Raw genomic sequence first — 27,767 nt, 5'->3', positions numbered from 1 at the left:
ATACCATGTACATGCGCCAAGGAACTTCTAGCGAAAGCAGCACCACCTTCTACCTCCCAATTTCCATTGACAATAGACAGCGTGAGGAGAATTACACCTGCCTTTTGCATTTTCCACGGTCCTGGAAGAATTTCCAAGACACATGGCCTGCTCGTGGAAGCTTTCGTGTGTCTGCTCTTATGTCACTAAGTAGGTTAATTCTAAGTGCACTCGGTTCGGCGCTGAATATTTTGCACAGCTCTTGTCTGACACACATTCTATTGCTGACCTGGGATCTTAAACAGTCTTTTTTATTCTTTATTTTCTTTAAGGCTTTGCAGTTCATCACTGGCAGAGCTGTGGAAGTCCCTGGCTCCACAGATGGATGCTGGCCAACCCAATCAAATGCAGGGAACATCTCTTGCCATCTCTCTGAGAGTTCCGCCCCTCCTTTGCTAGGCCATGTATGCATGCCCCCATAGACTATATTTGGGATAAATATTCCAGGCTGTAACCACAACCTGACAGTTGGAATTTCTGTTCCAATACCGTGTAAACACTTTTTCAGAATAAAAGATCCAGGTTGCCAGCTAAACAAATACTGACTCCTCTGCCTGTGATTAAACAGGAATCTATGTAGGAAAGTCCACAAGAGAGGAATGCCCCAAGGTCCCTGTCCCATCACCCACTGAGACACCTGTCAGGTCGTCTTCATTTCTAACCTTTTATGGCGAATAACAATATAGTAGGGGCTCCCAAACTTTGTCCAGCTCGGCCTGCGTTGGAAGTGTTTCGAGTTCCCAAAGGCCATGCTTCCATTGTATACAATGGAGTGGATGGAAGCTGCTGTCATCTTTGACACAGAGATGTGACCCATGGCGACTACTGCAATGCATCATCTTCATTTGATTGAGTGGATCAAGGTGGCAGAGTGCATGATGGGATCTGTAGTCTCCATGGATTGTCTCGCTGTCTAAGATGAGGGCGGCCCCTGGTTGCATTGCTGGGTTGTTTTTTTTTTGGCGCAGCCTGGGTATTACATACAAGGGCTTCTGCACAGAAATCGACGTGCTTCATGTAGTTTCTTTCTTCCCCTCTCTTTGGCTGGCCCATTGGGCACCTTCTCTGTCTGTTTTCCTCTTCAGCTGACTGCCCAGCTGGGGGACATATCCCACCTCTGCTCCACTACGTTTCAGTTAACTGGGGTTTGGCTTATGGAGCTTTTATTGCCCATGGAAAAGCTGTGTGTGGCCAAGCCTGTGTTCTATAGCTCTGCCATCCAGTCAGCCGGTCCCGAAGCTATTTAGTCACTTCAGAGCCATGCTGGGACCCCAGTGGTAAACACTGCAAAGATCCTGCAGTGCAGCTGTATTATAAACCCCGCCAGAGAGAGATCTTTGCTCTTTAGTGCCGCACCAAGGAACAGTTATGGTCAGACACCTCAAGAATGTGCCAGAGCCAAACAAAAGGCCGTGCGGCTGCCAAGCTGTGACAAGGGAAACAAATGAGATCTCGAAACATTCTGGATGCAAGGTTAAGTGTCTCGATCAGACACGTCGCTCTTTCTCTTGTGGCTGGAGACTGAGGCTTTACAAATGTCCTTCAAATGAAGCTGGAGCCAAACCCAAGGTTGAGGCAGGTGAGTCTGGCGCTAGGTTGAATGGTAAAGCTAAAGTGCATTGAATTGGTCCCTTTCTTTATCATCTTTATGTCCACAAAAAGAACAGGAGTACTTGTGGCACCTTAGAGACTAACACATTTATTTGAGCCTAAGCTTTCATGGGCCATGTCCACGGTAGCCTTGAAATCACTGGAAATGTCCACTAGAGGGACACAGAGAAATTCCTTTTGCTCCATACCAGGTTTGAAACTTCCTTATGTGGCTTTGTTGCTGCTGCTGCTGCTCCGGTTGGCCTGTCCTAGAAAATAACAGCTTTCAAAATCTCTCCCAATGCAGCTCAGATATTTAAAACTCTTCTAAAATGTGGCCGTCCGGGGGGTGGATTTGGTTGACTCCCACACTCTCCTTCTAGGCAGTTGGTTTATGTTCCAGCCAGTGGTGATTTGGACTAAGAATGGAAAGTGCAATCGCTTATTTACTCCAGTGCCTTTCTGTAAAATGCTAGGAATGGAAACTGATTATGCCCAGATACCATTTTGGTACTTGCATAACACAATGATGGCAGATTTTCCCATGGTAGCTTTGGTGGGATATGGCTAGCATAGAAGACGCTATACAAAATAAAGTTGCATGGTGTTAGATTGTGTGAGATGACGGACTACAAAATTTAAAGTGAATTACGTAAACTTTTTATAAATACACAAAGTATAGGATTCCTGTAAAAGGCTAGGTAGGAATCTAGGCCACAATTCAGCAAGTGCTCAAACGTGCCTTACCTTACATGTGTGAGCAATCCCATTGACTTCAGTGGGGACAATTCCGCTACTTGCTTACGTACCTTGCTGGCTCAGGGCCCTAGGGAAGAAGGTTTAAAGAAGGCATATTTAAAAAGAGATTTTTCAGGCTCAAATGTCCAATGAAAAAACACAGGTTGCCAACTGTGACTTCGAAATAACTGAAGAACTCCCCTCCCCCCCCCATAGAATCTATGCCAGGTTTCACACGAGACCCAATGCCTATTAGAACAGAACCTCAGAAATTTTGGGGAGTTCTGCAGGGACTCCCAGACAGTGCTGACGTGTTCAGTAACACTGAGAGGTTTTTCCTTGATGGTGATACTCCCATGAGAAGTCCTTAGTCTAATTTGAGTGGTCTCTCCCCAGCCAGAAGTTTGTATCACGCAGAAGTAATCGTACCAGCTGGTCAGTTCAAGCAGAGACTGCAGTCAGGAAGGGAATGGCCATCTTTAAGGAGACCAGGCTTGGGGAGTCTCAGACAGAAAAAGGCCTGGCCAACCTGCTGTTCCTTCTTTCCTTCCTCCTTACCTTGGTGCTCTGCCTTCCTTCTATCTATGAGCGAACATGATGTGTCTAGTTCTCGTAGACCCTTTCCAGCTTGTGTCTTGAAAGGGCTGTTGATTTCCTTAACGGACCTCCCGTGCACCTGGTTCGAAAGGCTCAGCATGCTGGTGATTCTCCTCAACTGTGTGACGCTGGGCATGTTCCACCCCTGTGAAGACATGGCCTGTGATTCTCCGCGCTGCAGGATTCTCCAGGTATGGGCATGTATTCACCTTACTGATCTTACTCCAATGGAGGGGCACGGCAGTGGCTCACAAAGCCCCCCTGGTTGTTAGTGCTCACAAGTACCCACGGGACTCCAGAAGGAGACTCCCTGTTTCCACCTACAAAGCCAGACACAGAGAAAACTAGCATGATCTCAACTATGTCAGTAGCTGCTCCCAGCCGTATGCCTTGGGGAGGTTGAATTCTTGCCTTCATTGGGGGTTTCAGCCACCAGTGGCCAGCCATTGATTTAACTGCACCAAGGCACACTCAGTGGTGACAGACAGAGCACCTATAAGCCAGCGCAACGTAGCTCAGCTTGAAACCAATTGGGTTTTGTTTTTGAACAGTCAGTTTTGCAGTGCAGACACAGCCTTAAATGCTCTCTGATCCCCCCACCCCTTCAAAAAAAGTTGGTTCCTTCCCAGTAGACTAGGGTGGAGGCACGTGGGGCAGGGAACGCACTGCTGCTCTATGAGCTGTGTCTGCTTGGTGACATGAATCCTCAGTGCTGTTAATCAGGGCCTGATCCAAACCCCACTCAGATCAATGAAGAGACTCATTGACTCCAATGGCCTTTGGATCAGGCCTTTCATACCTTTCACCAGCACTAACTTTAGCATGATTTTTAAAGTACCAGTTGCTGGAGAACATGTATTGAACTATGTCTGGGTTATCGTCCTCTACAGCTAAAATAGCATCTCTCCCTGGGTCTACAGTGCACTGGCTCTTCCGTCACCGGTCAGGGGATTGACATCTGACCTAACAATATAACCGTGTGCTGTGTTCTCTCACCATCGGATACACTCCCTTCTCTTGCCACTCTGCTGGGGGCAGCTGTGTTTCTTCTGACCTCCTGCTGCTGATTTGTTTTCTAGAGCTTTGATGACTTCATCTTTGCCTTCTTTGCCGTGGAGATGATAGTCAAGATGATTGCACTAGGGATTTTCGGGAAGAAGTGCTACCTGGGAGATACGTGGAATCGCCTGGATTTTTTCATTGTCATAGCCGGGTAAGTCAGGAGAACTCCAGGGCGTGGGAGGTGTGTGGTTCTAGGTATAGCCCTCGATGATGGTTGGCAGCATTGTTTTACTAGCACAGCTCCGAGGAAGAGGAAAGCGCCAGTCCCCACTGGGTAGTGAGAGGACCCTACTAACTCTAACCATGTTCCTGCATGATTGTAGTGATCAACTTCTCTTCCCAGCGGGGCAAGCACCCTAGCCTGGCGGTAGAAGAGGAGACCACTGGGACATTTATTTTCTGCAGTGGATAGGACAGGATGCTACGTTTTCTGCCTGTATTTCCAAGTGCCTGCTATCCCCCTATACCGCATCCGCCTGCTCAGAAGGATTGCAGCCTTCCCTGGCAGCACTGCGTTTACAGACAACAGCAACAAAAAGAGAGAGTGGGGGGGAATGTTACAAAAACAGTTTTCCTTTGTTCTCCGCCAGCCTGTGTGCTTTCCATACTGTAAGATTTCTCGCTCGGCAGCTCCGGGCAGTCTCAGCTGGCACTCGGCTAAACTATTTTTCTGGCTCCAGAAATATTGGTAGTTTGTGTCATGCAGATTGCCCAAATGGATGAGGTTTCAGCAGCTCGTTTCAAGCGAGGAGCTGGTTCCAAGTGAAATATTTCAGTGAAATGTGCGTGATTGCCCTTTGTTGTTGTTGTTGAGGGAAAGCAACCAAGTTTTGCCTTTCATGAGTGTTTGCTTTTCACAGGCACCTGGTTTAAATTAAAAGCTCTTCTAGCACCCGAGAATCTCCTGGCTGTGGCTGGAAATCCACAAGAAAAATTCCTGGCCCACAGCCAAAGAGTTGAGTTGCCTTGACACATTAAGGGCTCAGAGGCCCTTGCTTCACCTCCCTACTCGTGCGGAGAGCCCAAGGACCTCTGGGAATCGGGCTATTTTTTCCTTGTGTATATAACTGGAATTTCCTGGAATGGATTGGTGGATCCTAGAAATAAACCACAACTGCGTCATTTCCCAGGTTGGGCAGTTAGCAGCAAGCTTGTGGGCTACTGGGAGGTGGTTGCGTGTTTGTTCAGTTGGCTTACGGTGTATGGTGCATCTCTGCATGCTCAGCCTGCCGACAGCACAAGCTTGCACATGTGAGGGCAGGATGCTGGCAACAGCAAGGGGACGCTCAATGGAAATGAGAAGTTGGCAAACCCAAAGCTGACAAAAGGAAATGCTTTTTTTGTGTAATTAGACTGTGGAACTCACTGCCACATGATGCAGTGGAAGCCAAAAACTTTGCGGGATTCCAGCAGGGATTGGATACTGTTATGAGAACAAAGAATATCCAGTGTTACTATACTTAATGCAAGCAAACATTTTGGAAGAGACATTAACCCTCATGCATCAGGGTTTTATCTAGTCTCTACTAGAGGTCAGGTGATTTCTTGCACTTTCCTCTGAAGCACCCAATGCTGGCCACTGTCGCTGGCCACAGAGACAGGATTCTAGACCAGACTGACCATGGTGCTGATCCATTCTGGCAATTTCTATGTTAAGAAAAGAAAAAAAGCGAGCGTGTGGCTGGATTATAACTCATTCCCCCACTTGAGTTGGGTTTACAGTCTAGGTAGGCCCTTATGAGTATGGATTCTCAGCACAAAGCTGCCCTAATACCATGTTAGCCACCAGCAAAGGAGCTGGAGCCCTGCCCTATTATAAAGGGGAGGGGGCTGCTGGCAGAAAGTTCCCTGTAAAGTTTGCTTTCCTCTGGAACAGTCTCCCCCCAAACCCAGCATCTGAAATGCCCACATTTGTTGCCCATCCAGGCAGACTGCCAGGCCTCTGTCTGAGCAGCCATTGGCAGAGGGCCGAGGCAGCTGCAAGAGGGATTTCTGGCTGGTGGGAAGGCACAGGGAGAGTTTTAGTCACCTAGCTAATGGCAGAATGAGGTGTGCTAGGTGGGAGGTGCCCCAGGCAGCTTTATGCTTTGTAACCCTGATGTTACTGTGTTTTCAAATGTATGTAGGGGTGCCCGGAGCTTTGGAGGGGGCCTGCTTCGGTGGGGAGCGTCTTGTAGGCTGGAATGGAAAGAACTAGCTGGCTGGCTGCATGTTTGTCTCAGAAGAGATGGTGCAAGGAGTTCAGCGGTACATGCGCCACCCTGGAGAGTCCACTGGCGTCGGCGTAACCATGAGTGCAAAGCTCGAGAGCTAGGGGAGGCCCTGGGGACCCTGAGGAAGGAGTATAGTCTGGAGCGTAGTCTTACTTACAGGTTTCCTGAGCTGGTTTGTTTTGATTCATTTCAAGGAAAAGCATGGTCTTTGTCAAAATCACGAGCCAGATTGTGCTCTTGTTTACACCTCCCTAATGGTCCTACGGGTGTAAAGGGGACACACACAATCTGGCGCTTTATAGGAAAGCCCCACTTGTCCCCTCCTGCCTATTTACTTTTTTGTTAGATACTGTTACTTAGGAAAATCATAGGAGAAAAGTGTGGTGGGTGTTTGCCTACAAACTGTGCGCCCATCTAGTCTGCGCTAAAGCATCTTCTTCTTCGTGTTACCATGTCCTGTTTTTAGCATAGGCCCTACAAGATTCGGGCTTGAAGTCAATGGGAGTCTTGCCATTAACTTGAATGGACTTTGGATCAGGCTCGTTGGCGACTTTTGTTGTGTTTTTTTTGTTTGGGGTGGGTTTTTTGTTTTTGTTTTTTGTTGTTGTTGTGTTGTTCTTTTTACTGGGGTTGTTTGTTTGGGGTGTTGTTGTAGTTGGGGGAATAGGGGGTTAGGGAGAGTAGGGTGTAATTGCAAATAAAACTGGAGATGCAGAATTTTGAAGACCCTCCCTACCAGACGATAATTGTAATGGTTAAATTCTGAGAATACACCGTCTCCTTTAAGGGTCTGGCTGAATTGAACCAACAGAGCAGGGAATTCAGGACGATGAGGCAGCCTTCATGTGCCACTCTGAGATCCTTGCAATATCCCTAAGAGGAGAAGACTGTGTGACCCTCCGGGCTGCACAAGCCAGGCTGGAATAGCCAGATGGTACTGATGTGTCACGGATGAAATGGCTGCCATTTAACTCTCTTCTTCCTAGTCTTAATTTGACCTCAGGCTTTACGTTTGTAATGACATTCTGTATTCCTACTTTTAGTGATAGAAGAATACTTTTTAAAAGGGAAATAAAGTGGCCAACCAAAGAAACATCCTGGCCTGGGACTGCAATGTAATGAGCACAGGTCCGTTAAGGTTCTGCCATTGCCCGAGGGTGGAATCTGTTCAGTAAAAATGTTTTGGGCACAGTGCGGTGGAGTGGATAATGCACTGGACTAGGAGTCCGGAGTCCTGGATTCCATTCCCAGCTTGGCTACTACCCTGCTGGGTGACTATGGCCAAGGCACTACACCTTTCTCTGTCTCTTTGGACTGTAAGCTCTTTGGGGCTTGGAACGGCCTCTTAGGTGTTTATAAAGGGTCACCTTGTGTTAGGCACTTATCTCATATAATCCTAATAATAGTGAGGTTGTGGTTCCAATTTTTTAAACTGAGTACACAAATCACCTGCCAACTCTTGCGTTTGGGCCCTCTGATTGCATTGGGATGCCCAAATACCCCTTTCTCTTGAGTGCAGCCATAAGAAAACCCTATTTCTTTCTCCTTCTCCTAGGCACACAAATAGGTGCCCCAAACACTCCCGTTTTGTATAGTTCCCAGAACGTTATCTCACACACACACATCTGTTCCAGAGGATCTGCAGCCTCACAGTTTGACCTCCTGCCAGGTCAGCTTTGCCTCTTGCTGAATGATTTCTCTTTTTTGTATGTTCATGAACTGTTCCCATCTGGGCCCTGTCAAAACCACTTGCGCTGACAAAGGATCAAACTAACTTTAAATACAAAGCAGAATATCTTCTTCCCAAGGAGGTTGGGCTTCTTCTCTGTTTATTACTCGCAGTCATTCCCCTCCACTTCTTTAGCACTTATTCTTTTCTACGGGATGGTGTCCTACCACTCCTAAAAGTGTTTTCCTCTCCTCAATTCAGTATCACTCCCTACAACCGTCCCTCACTTGTACCATATTGAACATCTTGGGGCGTGTGGACAGCTGAAAGCAGTAGAGCGGTATGGGATTAGCACATGGCAGATGACAATGCAGGGGCTAGTACAACATTTTCTTAGGGCAGGTCTTCACTATGGGGGGGGGGTGTCGATTTAAGATACGCAATAGCGTAGCTGAATTCGACGTATCGGAGCCGACTTACCCCGCTGTGAGGACGGCGGCAAAATCGACCTCCGCGGCTCCCAGTCGACGGCGCTTACTCCCACCTCCGCTGGTGGAGTAAGAGCGTCGATTCGGGGATCGATTGTCGCGTCCCGACGAGACGCGATAATTCGATCCCCGAGAGATCGATTTCTACCCGCCGATTCAGGCGGGTAGTGTAGACCTAGCCTTAGGTATATAATTGGGCCCATAATTGGCTGAGGACTATATTATTAAATAAAATGCCTAAATTCAAAATGTCTCCCCTGAGTCAATATCTCAACTATACGGGGTCAGATTCCTGAACATAGCCAGGGATGGTTGTCTTTCCCACATGGGACAAATTAGTGAAATGAACACCCAGGCTGCAGCATTAACTACAGAATATGGAAGAAATGAAAGACCTTCACTTTAAGCTTAGTTATCTTGCTGCTTTTGGCTTCCCTTGTGGCTGCTGACAGAGCAGCTGCTTTTGATGAACTCTGAACCTGAACCTCTGCCAAGCACTGCCATGCATGACATGTGGAGGATTTCAGGATAGCGATGTCCTTAAAGCACATCATGTGGTGCTTACAACCAGGAAGTGTTTATAAGAACTGGCATTAGACCTGACCTGCAAAATTCCAGTCTAGGCCTGGTACACTGGCCCCTTTGAAAACCGAACCATGGTCCCCTAGCTGGCTGCTGTAGCATGTTCATTGCCCGCTCTAGTGGATAGGGCACATTAGAGGTTAAAGGCCCACACTCTCCTAGTGCAAATGCTGGACTTTGTTTCCCCCAGCATTTTGGTTGGCAGGTGGCTAGGTGACACGTGGAACCCGTGAAATCCCCGTGAAGCGCAGTCCGGTTGATGAAGATTCGGTTTCTTGGAAGCATTCTTTCTGGGTTTGCTGATCTTCTTTCAGGAGCTGAGGAAAGGGGAGTAAAAGACAATGGCTGAAAATGGTGTACGTGGCCTTTTCCCTAAGAAGGAGCAAGTTATGAGAGAAATAGCTGAGGGTGAGAACTGGAGATGGGGGAGAACTGAGCTGAGGTGTAGGTTTTTGTGCTGCTATGATGATCCAGACCAAATTCTATAAATGATGTGATAGAGAAAAGAAATTTGACAGTGGATTTTGGTTGAAAGACTTTGCCCCCCCCCCAACCTGTTTGCTGATGACCGTGTGCGCGTAATCCTAGGCAAGTAACAACTTCCATCCCCTACAAATCTTTGTTGCAGAAATAGCTTCTGCACCAAGACCCACATTCTGAGGGCATGTCTACTCTTACCTCTGGAGCGATTGATTCAGCGGGGGTTGATTTATCGCGTCTATTGAAGACACAATAAATCGACCGCCGAGCGCTCTCCCGTCGACTCCAGTACTCTACCGGAGCAAGAAGTGTAGGCGGAATCAACGGGGGAGCATCAGCAGTCGACCTACCGCAGTGAAGAGTGAGCTACAGGCAATTTAACTGCTTTGTAGGCCAGTTTTCTCATCCTGTCCCTCCCCATGCGCACGCACACACCTTATTGTCCTCGTGCCCGATTTTTTGGTGTTCATGGTTTTGAACGAACTCTCTTCTCTCAAATCAGAATCTTTGTTGCAATCCCGTGTCACAAGAAATCCTCTCTGCCTCGCCACCTGTCCCCTTCCTCTCAGTCCACTTTTTTCTGAATCCCTTGGGGGAAGCAGATCTAGTTTAACTTTCAGGCTTTATGATCTGAAAGGAAAACAGGAGCTAACACCCTGAGGAGACCCAGCAGGCTTGTTCCTGACACGTCAGCGGCAACTGTTCTCAAAGGTAGCCATGTGCCAGTCGGGTATCTCCCCATTCCCTTCAATCAAAACCCTCGCACCCTTTCCCAAAGTGCCTGGCAAGAGTGAATGTAGTGATGGGTCTGGGGTTGGGGCTGGATGGTAGCTTTGGAAGCTTAATTACAATGCTGGTAGCAACAGGGCAGGCTTCTGTAACCCACAGGTGAGCTGTATTACAAGTCCCACTCCGTGCCAATGCGTGGAGGATATGACCTGTTATAGCCCCCAGTTACAGAGCCCCTGGACTCTTCAGTTCAGACTATAGCAGCTTGGGCTTTTAGCTCTGGAGGTCCCTGATTCAGTTGCCAAGATGGCAGCTGTCACACTTCCACCATCCTGCCCTCCAATGATACTCAATCCTCATCCATAGGTATCTACTCCAATGCTGAGAGGGCAATTCAGTCTCCAGGCTCTGCCTCTCTGCTGAGATGGCCAGCTGTGAGGGAGAAGGGATGCCAAAACAGTAACTGTTTGTGGCTTTCCCCTTGCTCCTTTCCCCCCTTTTTCAGGGCACAAAGGGGGGAGAAGAGGGGGAGAAAACAAAGAGGGAGAGAAAAATGGCGGCGGAAACGAGAACCAAAGAAATTTCATGTTTTGGGCTCTCATGTCAAAATTGCAGAAAAATGACAGTTTTCAGTGAACATTTTCATTTTAAGAGGGGGAAGGGAGGGCCATTTATTTAAGAAATAGTTTTGAGTGACAAAGTCTGACCAGATCCATTCATTACCAACTCCAACAGCCCACACACAATGGGCTCTCTGGATCAAATTCTTCCTGACGTAAGCTAGCCCAACTTCACTGATTTACAGCAGAGTGTTGCCTGGCTGTGACAATTATGTCTGGACCGGTGTCTCTCATTTAAATCTCTACAACTTCACCGCCACCTGCCATGTTAAGTGAGACATACAGTCACAGCCATGCACACTTATTTTCACTGCTTCCAGACTGTTCAGAAGACCCCATTCTCTAACAAAATGTATAGCTTTTAGACTGTGGTAGCTAGCACTGCTCAAGAGAGCCCCTTCAAAAAGAGTCCAGTACAAAGCACTAGCACAATGGATTTCACACGCCAACCAGCTGACTATCAGCTGTGCCACATTCTGCAGCCATCAGACATCCCTTGCTCTTATGGGCATGTTCCTGACATGCTTAACATCAGATTCAGAAGCTCTCCAATCAATGTCTTTTTCAGCTCTGCCATCTTCTGCCTCCCCTCCAAATACCAGCCTGCCCACTGCAGAGATAGCATCGTGATGGGGGAATGGAAGCAGAGCTGTAAATCTTACTGCCTGCTTTTTGCTCTTATCTCACCAGCAATGCATTTGTGCACTGCAAGAAACGTTGTGCCCGTGTGGTTTGGAGCAGGAGGTGGAAGGTTTGCTGGGGGAAAGCAGCAAATTGTACCTGAGGACATGTGGTACATTTGTCGGCCAGCATCTATAGCTCAGAAAAGCCTCTACCTTGGGATAGGGCAGGCTCGGTTACAGGCTTCACACTCATCTGTGTGTTTCTTGTGCAGTCAAACATCTCTTGGAAACAAAGTCAAACTGGATGATCAGAAGAAGTCCAGGAAACTTGCCCAAATGAGGCAGCTTTTACTGTCAGTTTCACAGGGTTTTGCTTGATTCTAGTGTTACCATTCCAAAGAAGTCTCTTTCTTGTTCTGTTTACTCAGGAATTTGCTGTCACCTCCTAGGCATTCAGAATATCACTGAACCAAGCTGTCAGCCAGGTTACCTCTGAAAATCCTAGCGTATGGCTGGTCTCTGTGCTGCTGGCTGGTTTCGCACCCATTGTCTCCGGGCTCCCTATGACATTGGTCACTTCTGTGGCATGCCATTAAGTACTCGTTATCTATATTAAACTGTCCGGAGCAATCCCATGAGCTCTTGAAGAATAAATGATTTATTTGTGACAATGTAATGCAATTAGCGCTAATTGTACAGTGTAACGTCTGCAACACATCTCTGTAATTACAGGAAAGCTCCCTGGCAATGAGATCTGATAATGGGGCCCTGCTCAGCCTTTTGAACCATGGCTTCAGCTGTAGGTTACGGGGAGAAAAAGAGAAGTTTTGATGAATCACGTAATTATGTTCCATTATTCGAAAAGGGAGGATTCTGGGAGATGAGCGCTCGAAGGTTAACGGGAGTTGCAGGGCAGACCTTGTTTGCCGTCTAAAGATGATTTGCTGTGACTTCTACCTCTAAGAGTGCATGATCCTCATGCATCGAGGTTGAATATTTACACCCAAAACCCCGCGGAATGGTTTACAGTTCAGTGCTGTCTGAGAAGAGCTGGTGAATCAGGGCTGTGGGAGGAAGATGCAATCTGACTTGCTGGCTCTTCGTCGACTCTGGCTGACTTTGTGTCTTCTAAGCAGCAGCATTCCTCCTACCCTCCTTTCTCCTTGGCCATCCCATACTCTACACACCTTGCTCCGATGGCTCTTCTTGGATTCAGGGTCTCTTGCGGAGGAGATGGAGCTGTTCTCCAGACCGATCCCCAATTATAAATTAAACATGAGAGTCACAAACTGATAAGTCCCAGTGTGATTCCGAGGGCTGGTTCCTCAGCTGGGGTCAGTCACCATAGCACCGTTGACATCAATGTTGTGCAGCAGCTGGGCTGGAGGGGAGAGGGACGCTCAATGAGGGAAAGTGGCCATTGGAAGCTCCCTCCCCTCACTCCCAATGAAATTTCAGCAGCAGTTTGTGCCCTTCCAGCCATGTCTGCTGCTTGCTTTCCATTATGAACCCCACTGACAGCTGAGCTGCTGCTGGGGTGCCTCCCTCTCTCCCCGTAATATGTTGAGTGAATTTTGTGCTGAAGCCAGGCGCTGGATTAACAACCCTGGAAACTGAAGCCTTCTGCAGTGGACAGGGCTCCAGCCCTGTCGTCTTTCCTGACCCACCCCACGAATGGGCCAAGAGGATCACGTTGAGTGAGGGAGAGGATAGTTGAGTTTAGGGCCTATTCAGCCCTTGGTCTCCCTGCTGCAACTTCCATCTGGGGCAGTGGCTTCTGTGCTAGGAGCCCAAGTCCAGGCGGAAGTGCCCCAAACTGATCGTGTCCATTCCTAGCAGCCTTCCCCCCGTAATGGGTCTCAGGCACTTTGAGCCTGCGTTTGAGCTAGTGTCCTAGAAGCAAAGGGCTCCTTTTCCTAGTCCCCTGCTGTTTCAAGGGACAGCCAATGGGATGATCCCAGAGGAAGGTGCTACTCACTCAGAATAATGAGGGCAGAACCAGATCCTGATAGAGGCTGAATTGGTACCCCCGGATCAGACCCAGATTTTGAACCCCGGGAGGATTCTGAACTTTGCAGTTTGAGCCAGTCTCTAAACTGAATTCCTTTAAGGGTTAAAGAGCACCGGAGATCATAGGATCCCAAAGCTGTCTCAACCCGCACACTCTCTTTCAGTGTCAGCTTTGTCACTGGTAGTCGGAAAGCCTTTGAAACAGCAGCAGTTCAGGCTAAAGTCATTCTCCGCTTAGAGAAACCTGCTGTTCAAAAGAAACCTCTGGGCGGTTTCCCTTGCAGCCGCATTTGGATTCAAACCCTCCGGTGAACCGAATACAAAAAGTCATAGCGGTTGTTTTCCCTCCACTTTCGCTCAGCTCTTCAGCATCAGCCCAAGTTGCTGCCACTTCGACAGCGTCATTCATCTGGTGCCCCAGCTGAGACACGTGCTGCTATTGAATGTCGTGGATCCGGCAGACAGCTGAGGTCCTGAGATCTTTGCACCTCTGGTGCTATTATTTCCTATTCAGTTTAGCGTGATTGAAACAAATGTCTATTTCAATAAATAAATAACACCCAAGAGTGGAGCGCACCTGGTGAAGCTTAAAGAGCCGTTTTCTGAGTGATAGTAGCCCACAGCAAAGCCTTCAAGGAGCGGGAGCAAATTTCATTCTATTTTTCCAAGCTATGACTGTCTAAATCAGGGGTAGGCAACCTATGGCACGTGTGCCAAAGGCGGCACGTGCGCTCTTTTTCAGTGGCACTCACACTGCCCGGGTCCTGGCCACCGGTCCGGGAGGCTCTGCATTTTAATTTTAAATGAAGCTTCTTAAACATTTTAAAAACCTTATTTACTTTACATACAACCATAGTTTAGTTATATATTATAGACTTCTAGAAAGAGACCTTCTAAAAACGTTAAAATGTATTATTGACACACGAAACCTTAAATGAGAGTGAATAAACGAAGACTCGGCACATCACTTCTGAAAGGTTGCCGACCTCTGGTCTAAATAATCTTCCCATCTTTTCCATCCCTCATTGATTAATATTACCCACTCATTGCCACAGTTTGTAGAGAAAGGGAGCCAAGGCACCCACCTTTGGATGCCCTTTATTGTTTGCTAAAGCTGGGCATATCTATTACGAACAGTGAAATGCAGCTGTATAGCTTCATGGGCATAACTGAGAGGCCCCAGAGTCTTGTGATTGAAGCAGGGGTCTAGGACTCAGGGCCCTGGCTTCAGTTCCCAGTTCTGCTGCAGACTTCCTGTGTGATCTTGGGCAAATCATCCAGTCTCTGTGCCTTAGTTCTTGATCTGTAAAAGTCCTTCCCTATTACCCCCTATCTCCCAGCAGGATTGTGAGTGGTTGCAAGGTGCTCAGGTATTACGGTGATGGGGGATTATGAGTACTTAGACAGACAGAAGGCAGAGATGGGACCTAACCAAGTCCCCCTGATCTGAGACACCAGAAGAGTTTGGGGGAGTTCCTGTCTCTGTAATGGGGTGAATCAAACCAAGGGGGCCTCCAGCTCAAGGGCCTCTCCCGACAGTCTCCCCAGTAACCATGTCCCAATCCCCTTAAGGTTTTATAGGTTAAAACCAACACTTTGAACGCGGCACAGAAACTTAGTGCAGAGCACTGGTGTAATGTGCCGTCTGTAAAACGTGCAACTTGATAAGCTGCATCGCCCACCTCGCTACCTTCAGTTTCCATGTAGTCTCAACGTGCTATGTGGAATCATGGATCTTCTTAAACAGCAAGCATTTAGTAAAGGAAAATGCTACAACTAGAGGCACAAATAGGCTTCCACACAGCTCAAGCTCCAGCTCTTGTCGCCCTTCTTAACCAGAGGTCACATCTTGTCTGGAACTCTACACAGGCTACAGACCTCTAGTGGTTAGATGGCATACTGCAGGTAAACATATCATTACACATGTGGCCTCATGTACAGCATTTTGCTGTAAGTGTATCTCGAGGTGACAAGGGCATGTGTAATGAGGGCAAAACTTGCACCTCCCGGAAAGGTCATGTTCTCCTTGTTGAGTACAGATGGTTTGACCAGCGCTGCTACCTGGACCATACTGCAGCTGCATTCCATAAACTCAGCAATGACAATAATCCTCCTAACAGAGGGGTCCAAAACTCTCCACTGTCACCCCAAGCCCCCAACTTGTTTGCTTGAACCCACAATCCCTGTCTTCAGAGACACGGCCTTGGAGCCATGGAGCTGCCATGGTGCAGACATAGTCCTTTCATCTGCAGAACCTAGTGCCAGGGGCATCTGCAGCAGCATTCTGTGACTTTGGTAACTACATTATCAATAATTTGGGCATCTGGCCCTCCTCCATATTCACTTCTTTTCATCTGTCTCCTGGAGCAATAATGCATATGCACAAGTTATTCTCCAGTCAGCAGAAATCCAACTGCTCTGATGTGCCTTTACACACAATTTTAATATTTTAAAACTGTGTGCCTGACTTGTTTGGTCTCTTTCTAGTTCTGTATTTGCTCTTTTGAAGTCATTTTCCTAGGTTTCTTCTTGCAAGCAGCAGAGATGGAGGGGTTAGGAAGGGTAGGGCGAGAAATGAAAGCCTAAGAAGAATGATGAGAAATGCTTGTCGCACATTTATTGGCATGTCTGTCCATTGTGTAAAGACTTGCTGGGTGGGAATAGGCCACTTGGCCTAACAAATAGCAATTCTAAATGATCTGGAGAAATGGTCTGAAGTAAATAGGATGAAATTCAATAAGAACAAATGCAAAGTACTCCACTTAGGAAGGAACAATCAGTTGCACACATACAAAATGGGAAATGACTGCCTAGGAAGGAGTACAGCGGAAAGGGATCTGGGGTCATAGTGGATCACAAGCTAAATATAAGTCAACAGTGTAACACTGTTGCAAAAAAGAGCAAACATCATTCTGAGAGGTATTAGCAGGAGTGTTGTTGTAAGCAAGACACGAGAAGTAATTCTTCCACTCTACTCCATGCTGATTAGGTCTCAACTGGAGTATTGTCTCCAGTTCTGGGTGCCACATTTCAAGAAAGATGTGGACAAATTGGAGAAAGTCCAGAGAAGAGCAACAAAAATGAATAAAGGTCTAGAAAACATGGCCTATGAAGGAAGATTGAAAAAACTGGGTTTGTTTAATCTGGAGAAGAGAGGACTGAGAAGGGACATGATAACAGTTTTCAAGCACATAAAAGGTTGTTACAAGTAGGGAGAAAAATTGTTCTCATTAACCTCTGAGGATAGGATAAGAAACAATGGGCTTAAATTGCAGCAAGGGTGGTTTAGATTGGACACTAGGAAACACTTCCTAACTGTCAGGGTGGTTAAACACTGGAATAAATTGCCTAGGGAGGTTGTGGAATCTCCATCATTGGAGATTTTAAACAACAGGTTAGATTGTCAGGGATGGTCTAGATAATACTTAGTCCTGCCAGGAGTGCAGAGGACTGGACCAGATGACCTCTCGAGGTCCCATTCAGTCCTATGATTCTATGAAACCCCCTTCCAGAGTCGATGTCTCCTCATTCAAATCTCTTCGAAACATTCTGCTTACGGACAGTTCTGCTACATGACCATGTGCGTTTTTGCATTTGTCGTTACTCCTATTTTTTTTACAATAAAAGGACTCTATCGTATTAAATGTAACTATTTTTAAAACCACATTCCCTCAGTAACACCATGGTTATTAAAATCTGATCTATTCATCAGTCTAGATGAGCCTAGACCAAAATATCAAATCCAAAAATACATAAACAGTGATGATGTGATGAGTGAGACCTTATTCTGAGTTTTGCTGTTAGCCCCTGTGTCAATAATGTGTCAAGGAAAATCTGTATGTGTGGAATCTGGATTTATATGCCCTGATCCTGCAAAAACATATGCAGGTGGTTAAGAAGTTTTACCACAGACTTCAATGGAGCCAGGATTTCACCCAATGTGGATAATCCTGCTAAAAGCAATGGCTGAAGTCTTTGCAGGATTGGGATCTAATTTTGACACCCAGCCTACCCCTTCTTTCACCATGAATGCTGTGTTTTTCCTATGAGCATTCCTCTGAAGTTGGATGATGAAAATAAACTTGTCAGTGTCACTTTCTGGCTCTCCTGCTCTAGAACCCTGCTATTATATTTGGGATGCAAACAATGAGTTTACAGCAAAATAAAAATCTGAATTAAACAACAACAAAAAGCTCAAACTGTGTCTTGATCTTAAGGTTTGTAAAAAAATTCAAAACATAACATTTTAAGTGTGACCTGACCTGACAATATCCTTTAAAAAATGCTTTGCTTCCAGACTTCTGCTTCCTTCCCCACCGAACGAGACAGTCCTGTTAGTGACATTATAATCATTCCCACAACAATTAGCGAGTGGGAGCGTGGCATAGAGGAATGAGTCAGGAACCCCCAAGATCTAGTAACAGTTCTGCCAAGATCTAGTAACAGTTCTGCCACCCCAGTCTTGGGAAAGTCACTTAACCTTTTTGTGCCTCAGTGTCTCCAGCTGTAGAATGGGGATACTTTATTGTATACATCACAGACCTATTGTGAGGTTAATGGGGTAAAGTTTGTATAGTACTTTGAACGGGTAAATGTTATATAAAACTCATAAGTATTTTGACTTGAGTGTGTATCTCTCTGTCCACCTGTGTTTATTTCACTGCCCTCTGCGGGATAGACTTGGAATCGCTCAACTCTCATATAGAACAGTATAGGGGCTAAGGTGCCCACGCTCTTGCAGCGGGAGTGTCAGAGTTCTTTCCCGGCTGTTTTCAGTTGCTATGGCATGCAGTACAGTGACAACCATGAAATCCTAAGTGGCCACAGATTTCTTACAGCATTTACATTATTGTTACAACTAAACCTCTCTCTGAAAATTCCCCTCCTGGATAATAGAATAATCTGCAGGAAGCTACTCCCCTGGAACCTATACAAGAACAGTAACCAAAGAGAGAGAGGGAAGAACTGTGCAATGTTCTCTCTCGTTGACTTTATTCAGATATGCAAATAAGCATAATTAATTCTTCCAGAAACCTTTCCCGATGGGGAAGACAGAATTGAAAGTGTCTCTGTGGGCACTCTGCATATAATGTTTGATAATCTAACATTTCTCCTGCAGATCTTTCATGTGCTCCCATGTTTGTGTTTTCTGTAGCATGCTGGAATACTCCCTGGACTTGCAGAATGTCAGTTTCTCAGCTGTTCGGACTGTCCGAGTACTTCGGCCACTCAGAGCCATTAACAGAGTTCCCAGTAAGTCGATTCCCTGTTGTCTTCCCTTTTTCAGTTCGTTCCAGCTCATTATTCCAGACACTGTGGTGCTGAAGGAGCAACTGGGATGCTTTGCATCTTTTTTCTCAAGTTGCACTAAAAATGTTGGTCTATGTGTCTTGAGTGGGCTGGCTCCTACAGCTGCTATTGTGTTCCCTGGTCCTTTTGTAGTTCCTAACACCATGCTGGTTTTAGTGAATAGTCCATCCATCTAACCATCTTTGGAAACAGGAGCAAATTGGTAATCAAAAAGCCAGTCACAGACCAGCCACGCTGTTCCATTTGTTTATCTGGTACGCTGCCCCCTTCCTGCTAGGGAGCTCCTCTCCGAATCACTTTGCAAGTAGATGAAAAGTTAGTTTGGAGGAAGGACTGGTGTGTAATGTAAAAGGCACTGAGGAGAGTGACTGATCTGGTCTATGTGTTTTTGGAGGGGGGCGGGTATAGATCATGAATGGGGAGCACTTGCCATGCTTGTATTGTTACAATAGTTCAAGGACCACATCTGTGGACCACATCTTCAGCTATGCTGCAGCAGCTTTGCATCTTCCCTTCCTCCACTTCTTAGGCCTTGTTTACCCAGGGGAATGTATAGGCAGAACTATACGAGTATAATTTTATTGCTATAGTTATAGTATAGCTTCCCCTGCAGACACTCTTATTCTGGACTGAGAGAGCCTTTTTTCCATTTAGGTTATACCACTTTCAAAGTGATATACCAGTATAGTTGTGTGCCGGTAATTTTCCCCATAGAGACAAGCCCGGAGTCACTACTTAGGATCCCCTAGGCTAGGGCCATGTTATTTGTGTAAATCAGCAATTCTCAACCTTTTCCACAGTGGGACCATCCTCCTATTTAGCAACATGGGAAGGACAAGGTGGATGCGAACTGCTGATTAAGAATTCATGATTTGTCTTTCAGGGAGTTAAATGATGCTATGGCCCTCACCAAGTTCGTTATCATCTTTAAGAAATTATGCGAAACCTTCCTTTCCCCCAGAAGTGATGCTCCACAATAGAAACAGACCCTTCTAGGGCCAAACGCCAGCAAAAAACAAACCTACCCCAAGTAGAGTTTTGGCCCTAAGAAGACGGAAGTGTCATTGCTGGAGACGCCATTTGGCCCACAGGGATTTTGCTATTGATTTTAAGTGGAAGGCATTCAGATGATACAGGGATGGGCAGCAAGATAAAACCAGCAGGTAGAAAGATAATAAACTTGGTCCCACTCATAAATTCTGAGCATCATGTGTGCTAAATGCAGATGCAACATCACTGGAAAAGATACACTGGCTTCCAAACACATAGAAAGTATCTAATTCACCATGGTTATCAGCCAAAGTAAATCTAAGTCAGAAGAGCAGCCCAGCTGGCTGAACTAGCCTGTCTCCTCAACGGGCGCTACTTGGCCCCCACTCTGTCCAGCGATGCTGGAAATTCCTAGGCTGTAATTATTTTTCTGATCCTGTCTATTAAACTTAATCTGGTTGGCTATTTGCTGCTGTTTTTATCATTACAGTAGTTTCAGAACCCTGTTTGTAATCCCCCCCCCTGCAGAATTGATGGATGGTGGAATTTATCTGCCGCTGTCTAACTGTGGATGTAATTCACTTAATGGATTTGCAAATTCTGGCTGATTTATCCTATCTCTTATGTAGTGGAGCTAGAGCAGGATATAAACATAAGGTGGGAATGGAAGAAAGAGAGTTCTGATAGACGATAAATGCAGGAATTAGAGCAGGTTGTTTGTTATTTAGGAGTTATGTAGGGAGGCTTATCCAGTCAGAGGAGGGACAGCGTGGGCTGGAGGTGACAGCATCCGGTAACAATGAAAAAGGCTTGTTGAGGTACCAAAAGTAAAAGAGGGCACAGTGAAGGTTTCCTTAAATAAAGATCAATATAAGCAAGAGACCGAATGCAAGAGATGGAGGGAGAGAGGGAAAGAGAGATGAGCAGAATATTACAGAGATGTCGGATGAAATCAATTTTTTTGTGTAAATGTCAAGTTGAAGTCACCATCAATTTGTCTTTGGTACAGAACTGAATGTTCCCAAACTTGTATGAATTAACTGCCATCGGAAGTCCTGTATTTTAAGGAGGAGAAGGGATTTAGAAGAGATAAGAGGAATTAGGAAGGGAAGGGGATTTTAATTTATACTGAAGGCTCTAGAATTACTCTAGAGGTAATGTGAGTAGGAGGAGCTTATGGGCGAATGGCAGAGTTCAGTCTAGGTTAAGAAGGAAGAGAGTTAAGCTGAAAAGTTAGGGAAGGAGAATTTTGAGAGGAAGGGGAGGAGTTCAAAGGGGAAGAAGTGAGTGTGGAAAGATTGTGGGTTAGATGCCCCAGTGATTGTGAAGAGGTGGGGCTAATGGCGGCATGTAGGGTTGAAGGGAGAAAGTCCCAAGATCCTTGTCAGGAATTCAGAGGTGAGTGGGGGAGCTGTAGGTGCCTGGAAGACACCCGCGGGTGAAAAGGACATTGGGTGGGAAGACAGTGGGGAGGTTACTGAAGGGAGTTGAGCAGTGAGTGGGTGGAAGGCCACTTGGGAAAGGACAGGGTGGGGAGAGCTTAGCCTGAATGTGAGGAATGAGGAAATTTAAAGGCCACTCCCCTTTTTGCCTCAGGTATGCGCATCCTGGTCACGCTGCTCTTGGACACACTGCCCATGCTGGGGAACGTCCTCCTCCTCTGTTTCTTTGTCTTCTTTATCTTTGGCATCGTGGGAGTCCAGCTGTGGGCAGGGTTGCTCAGGAACCGCTGCTTCCTACCTGAGAACTTCAGTCTGTAAGTATGAATAAAGGATCCCCATCTGGCCTGGGAACTGAGGCCGATCGAAACCTGTCTAAGAGTCAATTCTTGCTTCCGTCAAAGCCAATAGGAATGTGCCATTGACAGCAGTGGGACCTGGACTTGGCTGTAAGGAACCACCACTGCTCTGATACTGAATTTCTTCATGGGTTTCATGAAAGGAATGCTCCAGAGGCAGGTGCTTTCTCAGCTCAGTGAAGAATGAGCTTAACAATACATCGATCTAATAAACCTCTGGCATTAAAATAGGTATCTGCAGTACGTCTCTGTTAATGTGACCTATGTGTCTAGAGGGAATTTCACCCTCTGATCCTGATGTAGTGCAAGGAATGGTAATTTCCCAGCTTACAGAAACACAATGTAAATGTGAGACACTTCTGCCTGGAGATCAGTGATTGAGGAATTCCACCTGGCTGAGGAAACAGCCAGCCAGTCTCAGCTGGTATCAGGAGGCTAGTGCCTGAGAGACAGATGAGATGGATAGACTGGGGAAGGGACCTTAACTGGGAAATTAGTGACTGGGGAACCCCAGCTAACTGTAGGCCTATTAGCATGTCAAAAGGTAAGTGGCTGAGGGACATAGACTGAGGTCTGGGCTGTACTTATAAGTTGGGTTGACTTAGTTACCGCTATGTATTCACACCCCTGAGAGTCATAGCTATGCTGACCTAACCCCTGGTGTAGACGTGGCTAGGTCAATGGAATCCGCTCGGGGAGGTGGATTGCCTCTGTTGTAAGAAGAATCTAGACTATGGTGCTACTGCAGCGTATCTGTGCCACTGTAGTGCTCATAATGTAGAACGGGGGTTCTCAACCTTTTTCTTTCTGAGCCCCCAACATGCTATTTAAAACCTCCACGGCCCACCTGTTCCCCAACAACTGTATATATGCATATAAAAGCCAGGGCCAGTGTTGGGGAGTAGTAATAAGGGCAATTGCCCGTGGCCCACACCACAGGGGGCCCCGCAAAGCTAAATTGCTAAGGCTTCAGCGTCAGCCCTGGGTGGTGGGGCTTAGGGCCCTGGGCTTCAGCCCCATGCGGTGGGGCTTTGTCTTTCTGCTCTGGGCCCCAGCAAGCCTAATGCCAGCCCTGCTTGGCAGACCCCCTGAAACCAGCTCGCAGCCCTCCAGCGGGTCCCAGGCCCTTGGTTGACAACCACTGGTATAGACGAACCCTGATTGTCTGCCCCTAAGGATGTGAGTGGGTATAAGCACATGCACCTGGAATATTCGTAGCTGAGAGATATTGGCCTGATGTTTCTGCCTATTGGTACTTAGTGGCTGAGGGATCCCAGCTGGCAATGCCCCTTTGTGGGAAGATCCGTGATGATGGGATCTCAGGTGGGAGGTTCGTGCCATCTCTCCCTTTGCCCATTTTCCCATTCTATGGTGTGTTGTGTTGCTCTTCTAATCCAATAGCTTTTCACACTCACTCTCCAGTCACATGTTTACTCTTGGCTTAACTGGCTTTGCAATTTTTGTAAACAGGATGAAAAACTCAAGAAATACATAAATCAGCAGAAACTAGCATAAAGCAACCAGGAGGTTACTCAAGCTGGGTACTACCTTCCTCTGCAAGTGGCACAGTTACTCAGCATGAGCGAGGGTGACGGGATCAGGCCCTGCATGTTCTACGGTAACATGCAAATGAAATGGACTTCACCCAAATCAGTGTATTATTGCCCCTTTGCTGAGCGGAAGCCAGGTTTAGGCCTTGCAGGTCAATTCTGCGTTCGGAGCAGAAATCGATGACTTGAATTCCAGCAGTTGCGTAGCGTAATGTGTGTGTTTACCAAATGTACACGAGTCCCGTTTCCTTGAACAGAGGTGGTCACAGACTGCACACAGGCAGCTTGCTCTCTTCAGGTCTGAGACCCATCTCTGTCCTGTCCCAGAAGCAGCTACCTTTCGCTTCTGTCTCTCTCTCTCTGGCCTAGTTTATACTTAATAGCTACGGAACTCAGGGACTTGAAAATTCCACACCCCCGAGCACCGTAGCTACACCGACTGAGCCCCAGTGTAGACGCAGCTAGGGCAATGGAAGAATGCTTCTGTCAACCTACCTGCCATCACTTGGAGAGCTGAAGTTCCTAGTGATGGGAAATCTCTTCCGTCACTATTGGAAGTGTCTGCACTATGACAGTACCGTGGTATAGCTACAGCATCGTAGCTGTGCCTATGTAGCAGCCATAGTGTAGACATGGCCCCTGTCTCTCTCTCTCAAATCTCAGTTGCTTAACAAACGGTTTTCTCCTCCTGCCCCAGGAGATTTGTACCTGGGAAAACCCCGTCTCAAAGCTTCTCCTCTCGGACCACATGGCTTTCAAAGGTGAGCCAGGGCATCAGCTCTCCTTTTGTGCAGCGGCTTCACGTACAAAGAAACCTCAGCGCTTTCACTGCCAGACAAAGGAGAGTGATTCAGCCAATCAGCCCACACTATCTCTTTAACAAAGTGCTGGGGGCTAATGAATCAAATGACCCCAATGGTCAAGACATTAGCCCCTTTCGGTGTAACAGTATATACAGTACACCGCTACCTCGATATAACACGAATTCGGATATAACGCGGTAAAGCAGTGCTCCGGAGGGGGGGGAGAGGCAGGGCTGCGCATTCCGGTGGATCAAAGCAAGTTCAATATAACGCGGTTTCACCTATAACGCGGTAAGATTTTTTGGCTCCCGAGGACAGCGTTATATCGAGGTAGAGGTGTACAGTATACAAATAATTCAAAGCATGGAGGGTCACTTGGACCCTACTCGGTTCTAAACCTCCAGAAGACAGGACCATGCTCCCTTAAAAATCAACATTCCACAAATATTCCCTACTCCCAAACAACATCCCAAACTCCCACCCAGATATGCTCTGCAGGAACAAAGGAGGTTGTGACAAAAGTGCCATTTCAGGCACATGGAGCACTGCCTTTAATTGTTGTACAGTGCTTAGATACCACCCTGACGGATAGGTGCCTTAGAAAAACCTGAGAGAGAGAGATTGCTCAGACTTCCCAGATTCAGCATACAATTACTGCGTGACCTTTTCTGCATGTGCCAAGACACTGAGACCTAAGCCCCATTCAGCATCTGATTATTTATTTTTTGGCGGTAGCAGTAGCACCTAAAGATCCCAACCAGATAACTGAACTGCGCATAGCCTGTAGGCTGTGCAAACACACAGGAAGATGCAGTCCCTCCCCAAAGAGCTATTCATGTCCATTGATTTTTAAGGCCAGAAGGGACCGTTCTGATCAAACTTTTGTTTGCTGGCTTCCAATTTCTCGGTTATTCTTGGCCAGACCACTTGCCTGGAGTATTAACACTTTCAGAACCTTACTGATATTCTAAATATCCCCTAGTACAGTGGTTCTCTGCCGTTTCCAGACTGGAACCCCTCCAACTCTGCTCTCCCCTAGTCTTGATCTAGCCTGGGGCAAGGTGATCATCATGCCCTGATACCTATTCACTAAACCCCAGGAGTCACAACTCCCAGGCTGAGAACCAGGGCCTTAGTATTATTCCTCTTAAAGAACCGGCGTCCAAAACATCAAAAGAGACACAACAGAACTACAGTAAATATAACTATACTCTCAGTACTAGAGGTGTGAGGTCCAGATGCAAAACACAGGATCTGAAACTTTGTAGGTAGCCCATGAATCATTTTGCCTGTAAACTTACAGAAGTTGATCAAGTTGTTACATCTATGCCGAGAGGGAGAATCTCAGTCCTCTCCCTTTCAGCTCTGAACATTGTGCCACACCTCTTGTAGGTTTCATTCTCTGGGAGTGGAGCTGGAGTTTCATTAACATGGAAAGGCCCTTTAGGTAAATGGGTAATAGAGCAAATGAACTGATTTGCGGTTGGGTAAATCCAATGCAGCTACTGGTTTGGGTGCTGTTTAATTTAACCAGAATTCCAGGGGTTTAGCTAAGCTTTGGATGGTATTAAAGGCAATTCTGCAGGAATTAACTGGGCCGAACTAGGCTTAACAATAGCTTTGCAAGCTTTAGTGGGAGTCCAGGTGGCATTAAGGAAATAGCCATTTATTGAGCAAGAATAAGCTAGTTTCCAGCTGGCCACAGGGCTGTTTTGTCTCCCCTGGAGCATGTGATTTGGACTTGCTTGTTGTTCCGGGACCACCTTTGGAGGGAATTTTCAGCTTGTCTGACGTTGAACTGTCACCTTGAGCAGTGAACAAGAGAGCTAACGGTGGTGTAGGGAATCTTGGGTGGTGCTTGCCTTGTGAAGGAGTCGATCCAAGCAATGAATTCTCCTGCTGCACAGATGTTCTCAGCAACTCTGGGAGGGCAGAAGATAAATTCGCCTTAACTGACTGATTCCCATCTGACTTCAGTGACAACAACTTCATAAAGGATGTAAAATTTGTGGGCCACATGCTGCTCTCTCTTCCACCAATGTAAACCAGGAGTACATCTGGGTGGAGTTACTCTTCTGCAATAACATTAGCAGTGTCACTTCAGATTTACACCATGGCAGCTAACAGTGGAATTTGGCCCAATGTGTCCAAGCTACCTCTCTCCCTCTCCCCACCTCCTTCATTTCTTTTTCTGCTTCTCTCTTTTTTCCTTGCCATTCAATAGCTGAAGAGAGGCTGTGCGTGCTAGTGATTGTAACAGAAGAGTAAGCATCATGATCCCTGAGAGCTATTCCTGGCTCCGCCGCTGACTCTCTGAGTGACCTTGGGCAAGTCCCTTCGCCTGTCTTTGCCCCAAGCCATGTCTACACTACGGACACTACAGAGGCACAGTTACATCAGTGCAGCCGGGCTACAGTAGCGCCATACTGTGGACACTTCCAACGCTGATAGAAGGGGTTTAGCTAATCCTCCCCTCCAGGCTGCGGTAGCTAGGTTGAGGGAAGACTTCTTCCGTTGACCTAGCCGCATCTACACCGGGAGTTAGGTCGGCTTAACTACGGTGCTCAGGGATATGAATGTTTCATGCCCCTTAGCAGTGTAGCTAGGTCAATCTAGTTTTAAGTGGTAGATCAGGCCTTAGTTTCCCAAGATGGGCGTAATAATATGAAGTCACATCAGAGGGCTTCTGCAAGGTGAATTAAATAGTTTTGTAAAATGCTTTGAGATCCTGGATAAAAGTTGTTAGATACCTGCAGTGTTGCTGTTGTTGTTATCTTGACAGATTGCCTTTAGTCACTGTGCAAAACCCAACCTTGTCTGGTCTCTTTAAGGCCCTACACGGTAGAGTTGGAAAGATACTATCAGACCGAGAATGAGGATGAAAATCCCTTCATCTGCTCCCAGCCTCGGGAGAATGGAATGCGTTACTGCCGCAGTATCCCGACACGGAGGGAAGAAGGCCTGGAGTGCACCCTGGACTTTTACGCCTATAACGACACCACTAACACCTCCTGCGTCAATTGGAACCAGTATTACACCAACTGTTCTGCTGGGGAACACAACCCCTTCAAAGGAGCAATCAACTTTGACAACATCGGATATGCATGGATCGCAATATTTCAGGTGAGTGGGCTCCCATTCTCACCCCCACTGAGAGTGAGTATTCGGAGGTCAGGTCAAATCTACCTTGATCTGTGCTAGGTTCACAAATATCTGCACGATCAGACCTGCTCTCCAATGGCTATTCCATACACAGAAAGCTCTTGAGCAGTAATGCGAGAGTCTCATAGGCTGCCAGGAAGGCAATTTGATGTCCAGTCTGAAGAAGCCTTCCTCACTTGGGGTGAAATTCACTCCTGTGTAGAAGGTCTATGCACCATTTAAATCCAATTTAAGGGATTAACTGGGATTTAAGAGGTATACAGGCTTTTCTGCAGGTTCTCTGCACAGCAGTGAATTTCACCCAAGAGTTTCCTTCCAACTCAGTTTGTGCATCACTTTTCTTTGCATCGTCAGCTCTTGGAACCCTGGAAGCATCATTGGCATAAGGCTTTTTAACATGAGGTATGTTTCCAATTACCACTTTGAGTGGCATTAAATAAGCAGGTTAACAAATGGTGTATGAACCTTTGTAAGCACAATGAGTCCATCCCACTATTCTATACTATGTTTATCCCACACTGAAACATACCAGTGTATTTGAGACAGAGAGCAAGTTGCCACTTTAAGCAAGAATCTGGCCCAAGAGGTAGGAGGAAAAGGCCATTTCCAGCTGCGGTGAGAGCGTACTGTGTTACGTTGGCTTACGTCCTTCTCCTCAGCGGGACTCTATTTTAGAGCTGCACAACTTGGGTGAGCAAATGCTGCTCCATTGAG

At 46.7% G+C, this 27,767-nt stretch overlaps 1 protein-coding gene across 4 annotated transcripts in view; it reads left to right on the top strand.

Annotated features, from left to right (window-relative positions):
- The window catches only part of CACNA1G (calcium voltage-gated channel subunit alpha1 G), a 281,389-nt gene that overhangs the window by 123,137 nt on the left and 130,485 nt on the right, over positions 1–27,767 (top strand). For all 4 annotated transcript variants that reach the window (XM_024204320.3, XM_024204317.3, XM_024204319.3 and 1 more), the window contains exons 2-6: positions 3,044–3,155; positions 4,044–4,177; positions 18,596–18,693; positions 21,337–21,496; positions 26,723–27,014. In XM_024204320.3, the coding sequence (XP_024060088.1) occupies positions 3,044–3,155; positions 4,044–4,177; positions 18,596–18,693; positions 21,337–21,496; positions 26,723–27,014 (796 nt within the window). The remainder of the gene's footprint in view (positions 1–3,043; positions 3,156–4,043; positions 4,178–18,595; positions 18,694–21,336; positions 21,497–26,722; positions 27,015–27,767) is intronic.

Source organism: Terrapene carolina, unplaced genomic scaffold (genome assembly GCF_002925995.2).
Source record: "Terrapene carolina triunguis isolate 2854851 unplaced genomic scaffold, T_m_triunguis-2.0 Scaffold192, whole genome shotgun sequence".
Lineage (NCBI taxonomy): Eukaryota > Metazoa > Chordata > Testudines > Emydidae > Terrapene > Terrapene triunguis.
The sequence above is the reverse complement of the archived record's forward strand: the minus strand, read 5'-3'. Positions and strand labels throughout refer to the sequence as shown.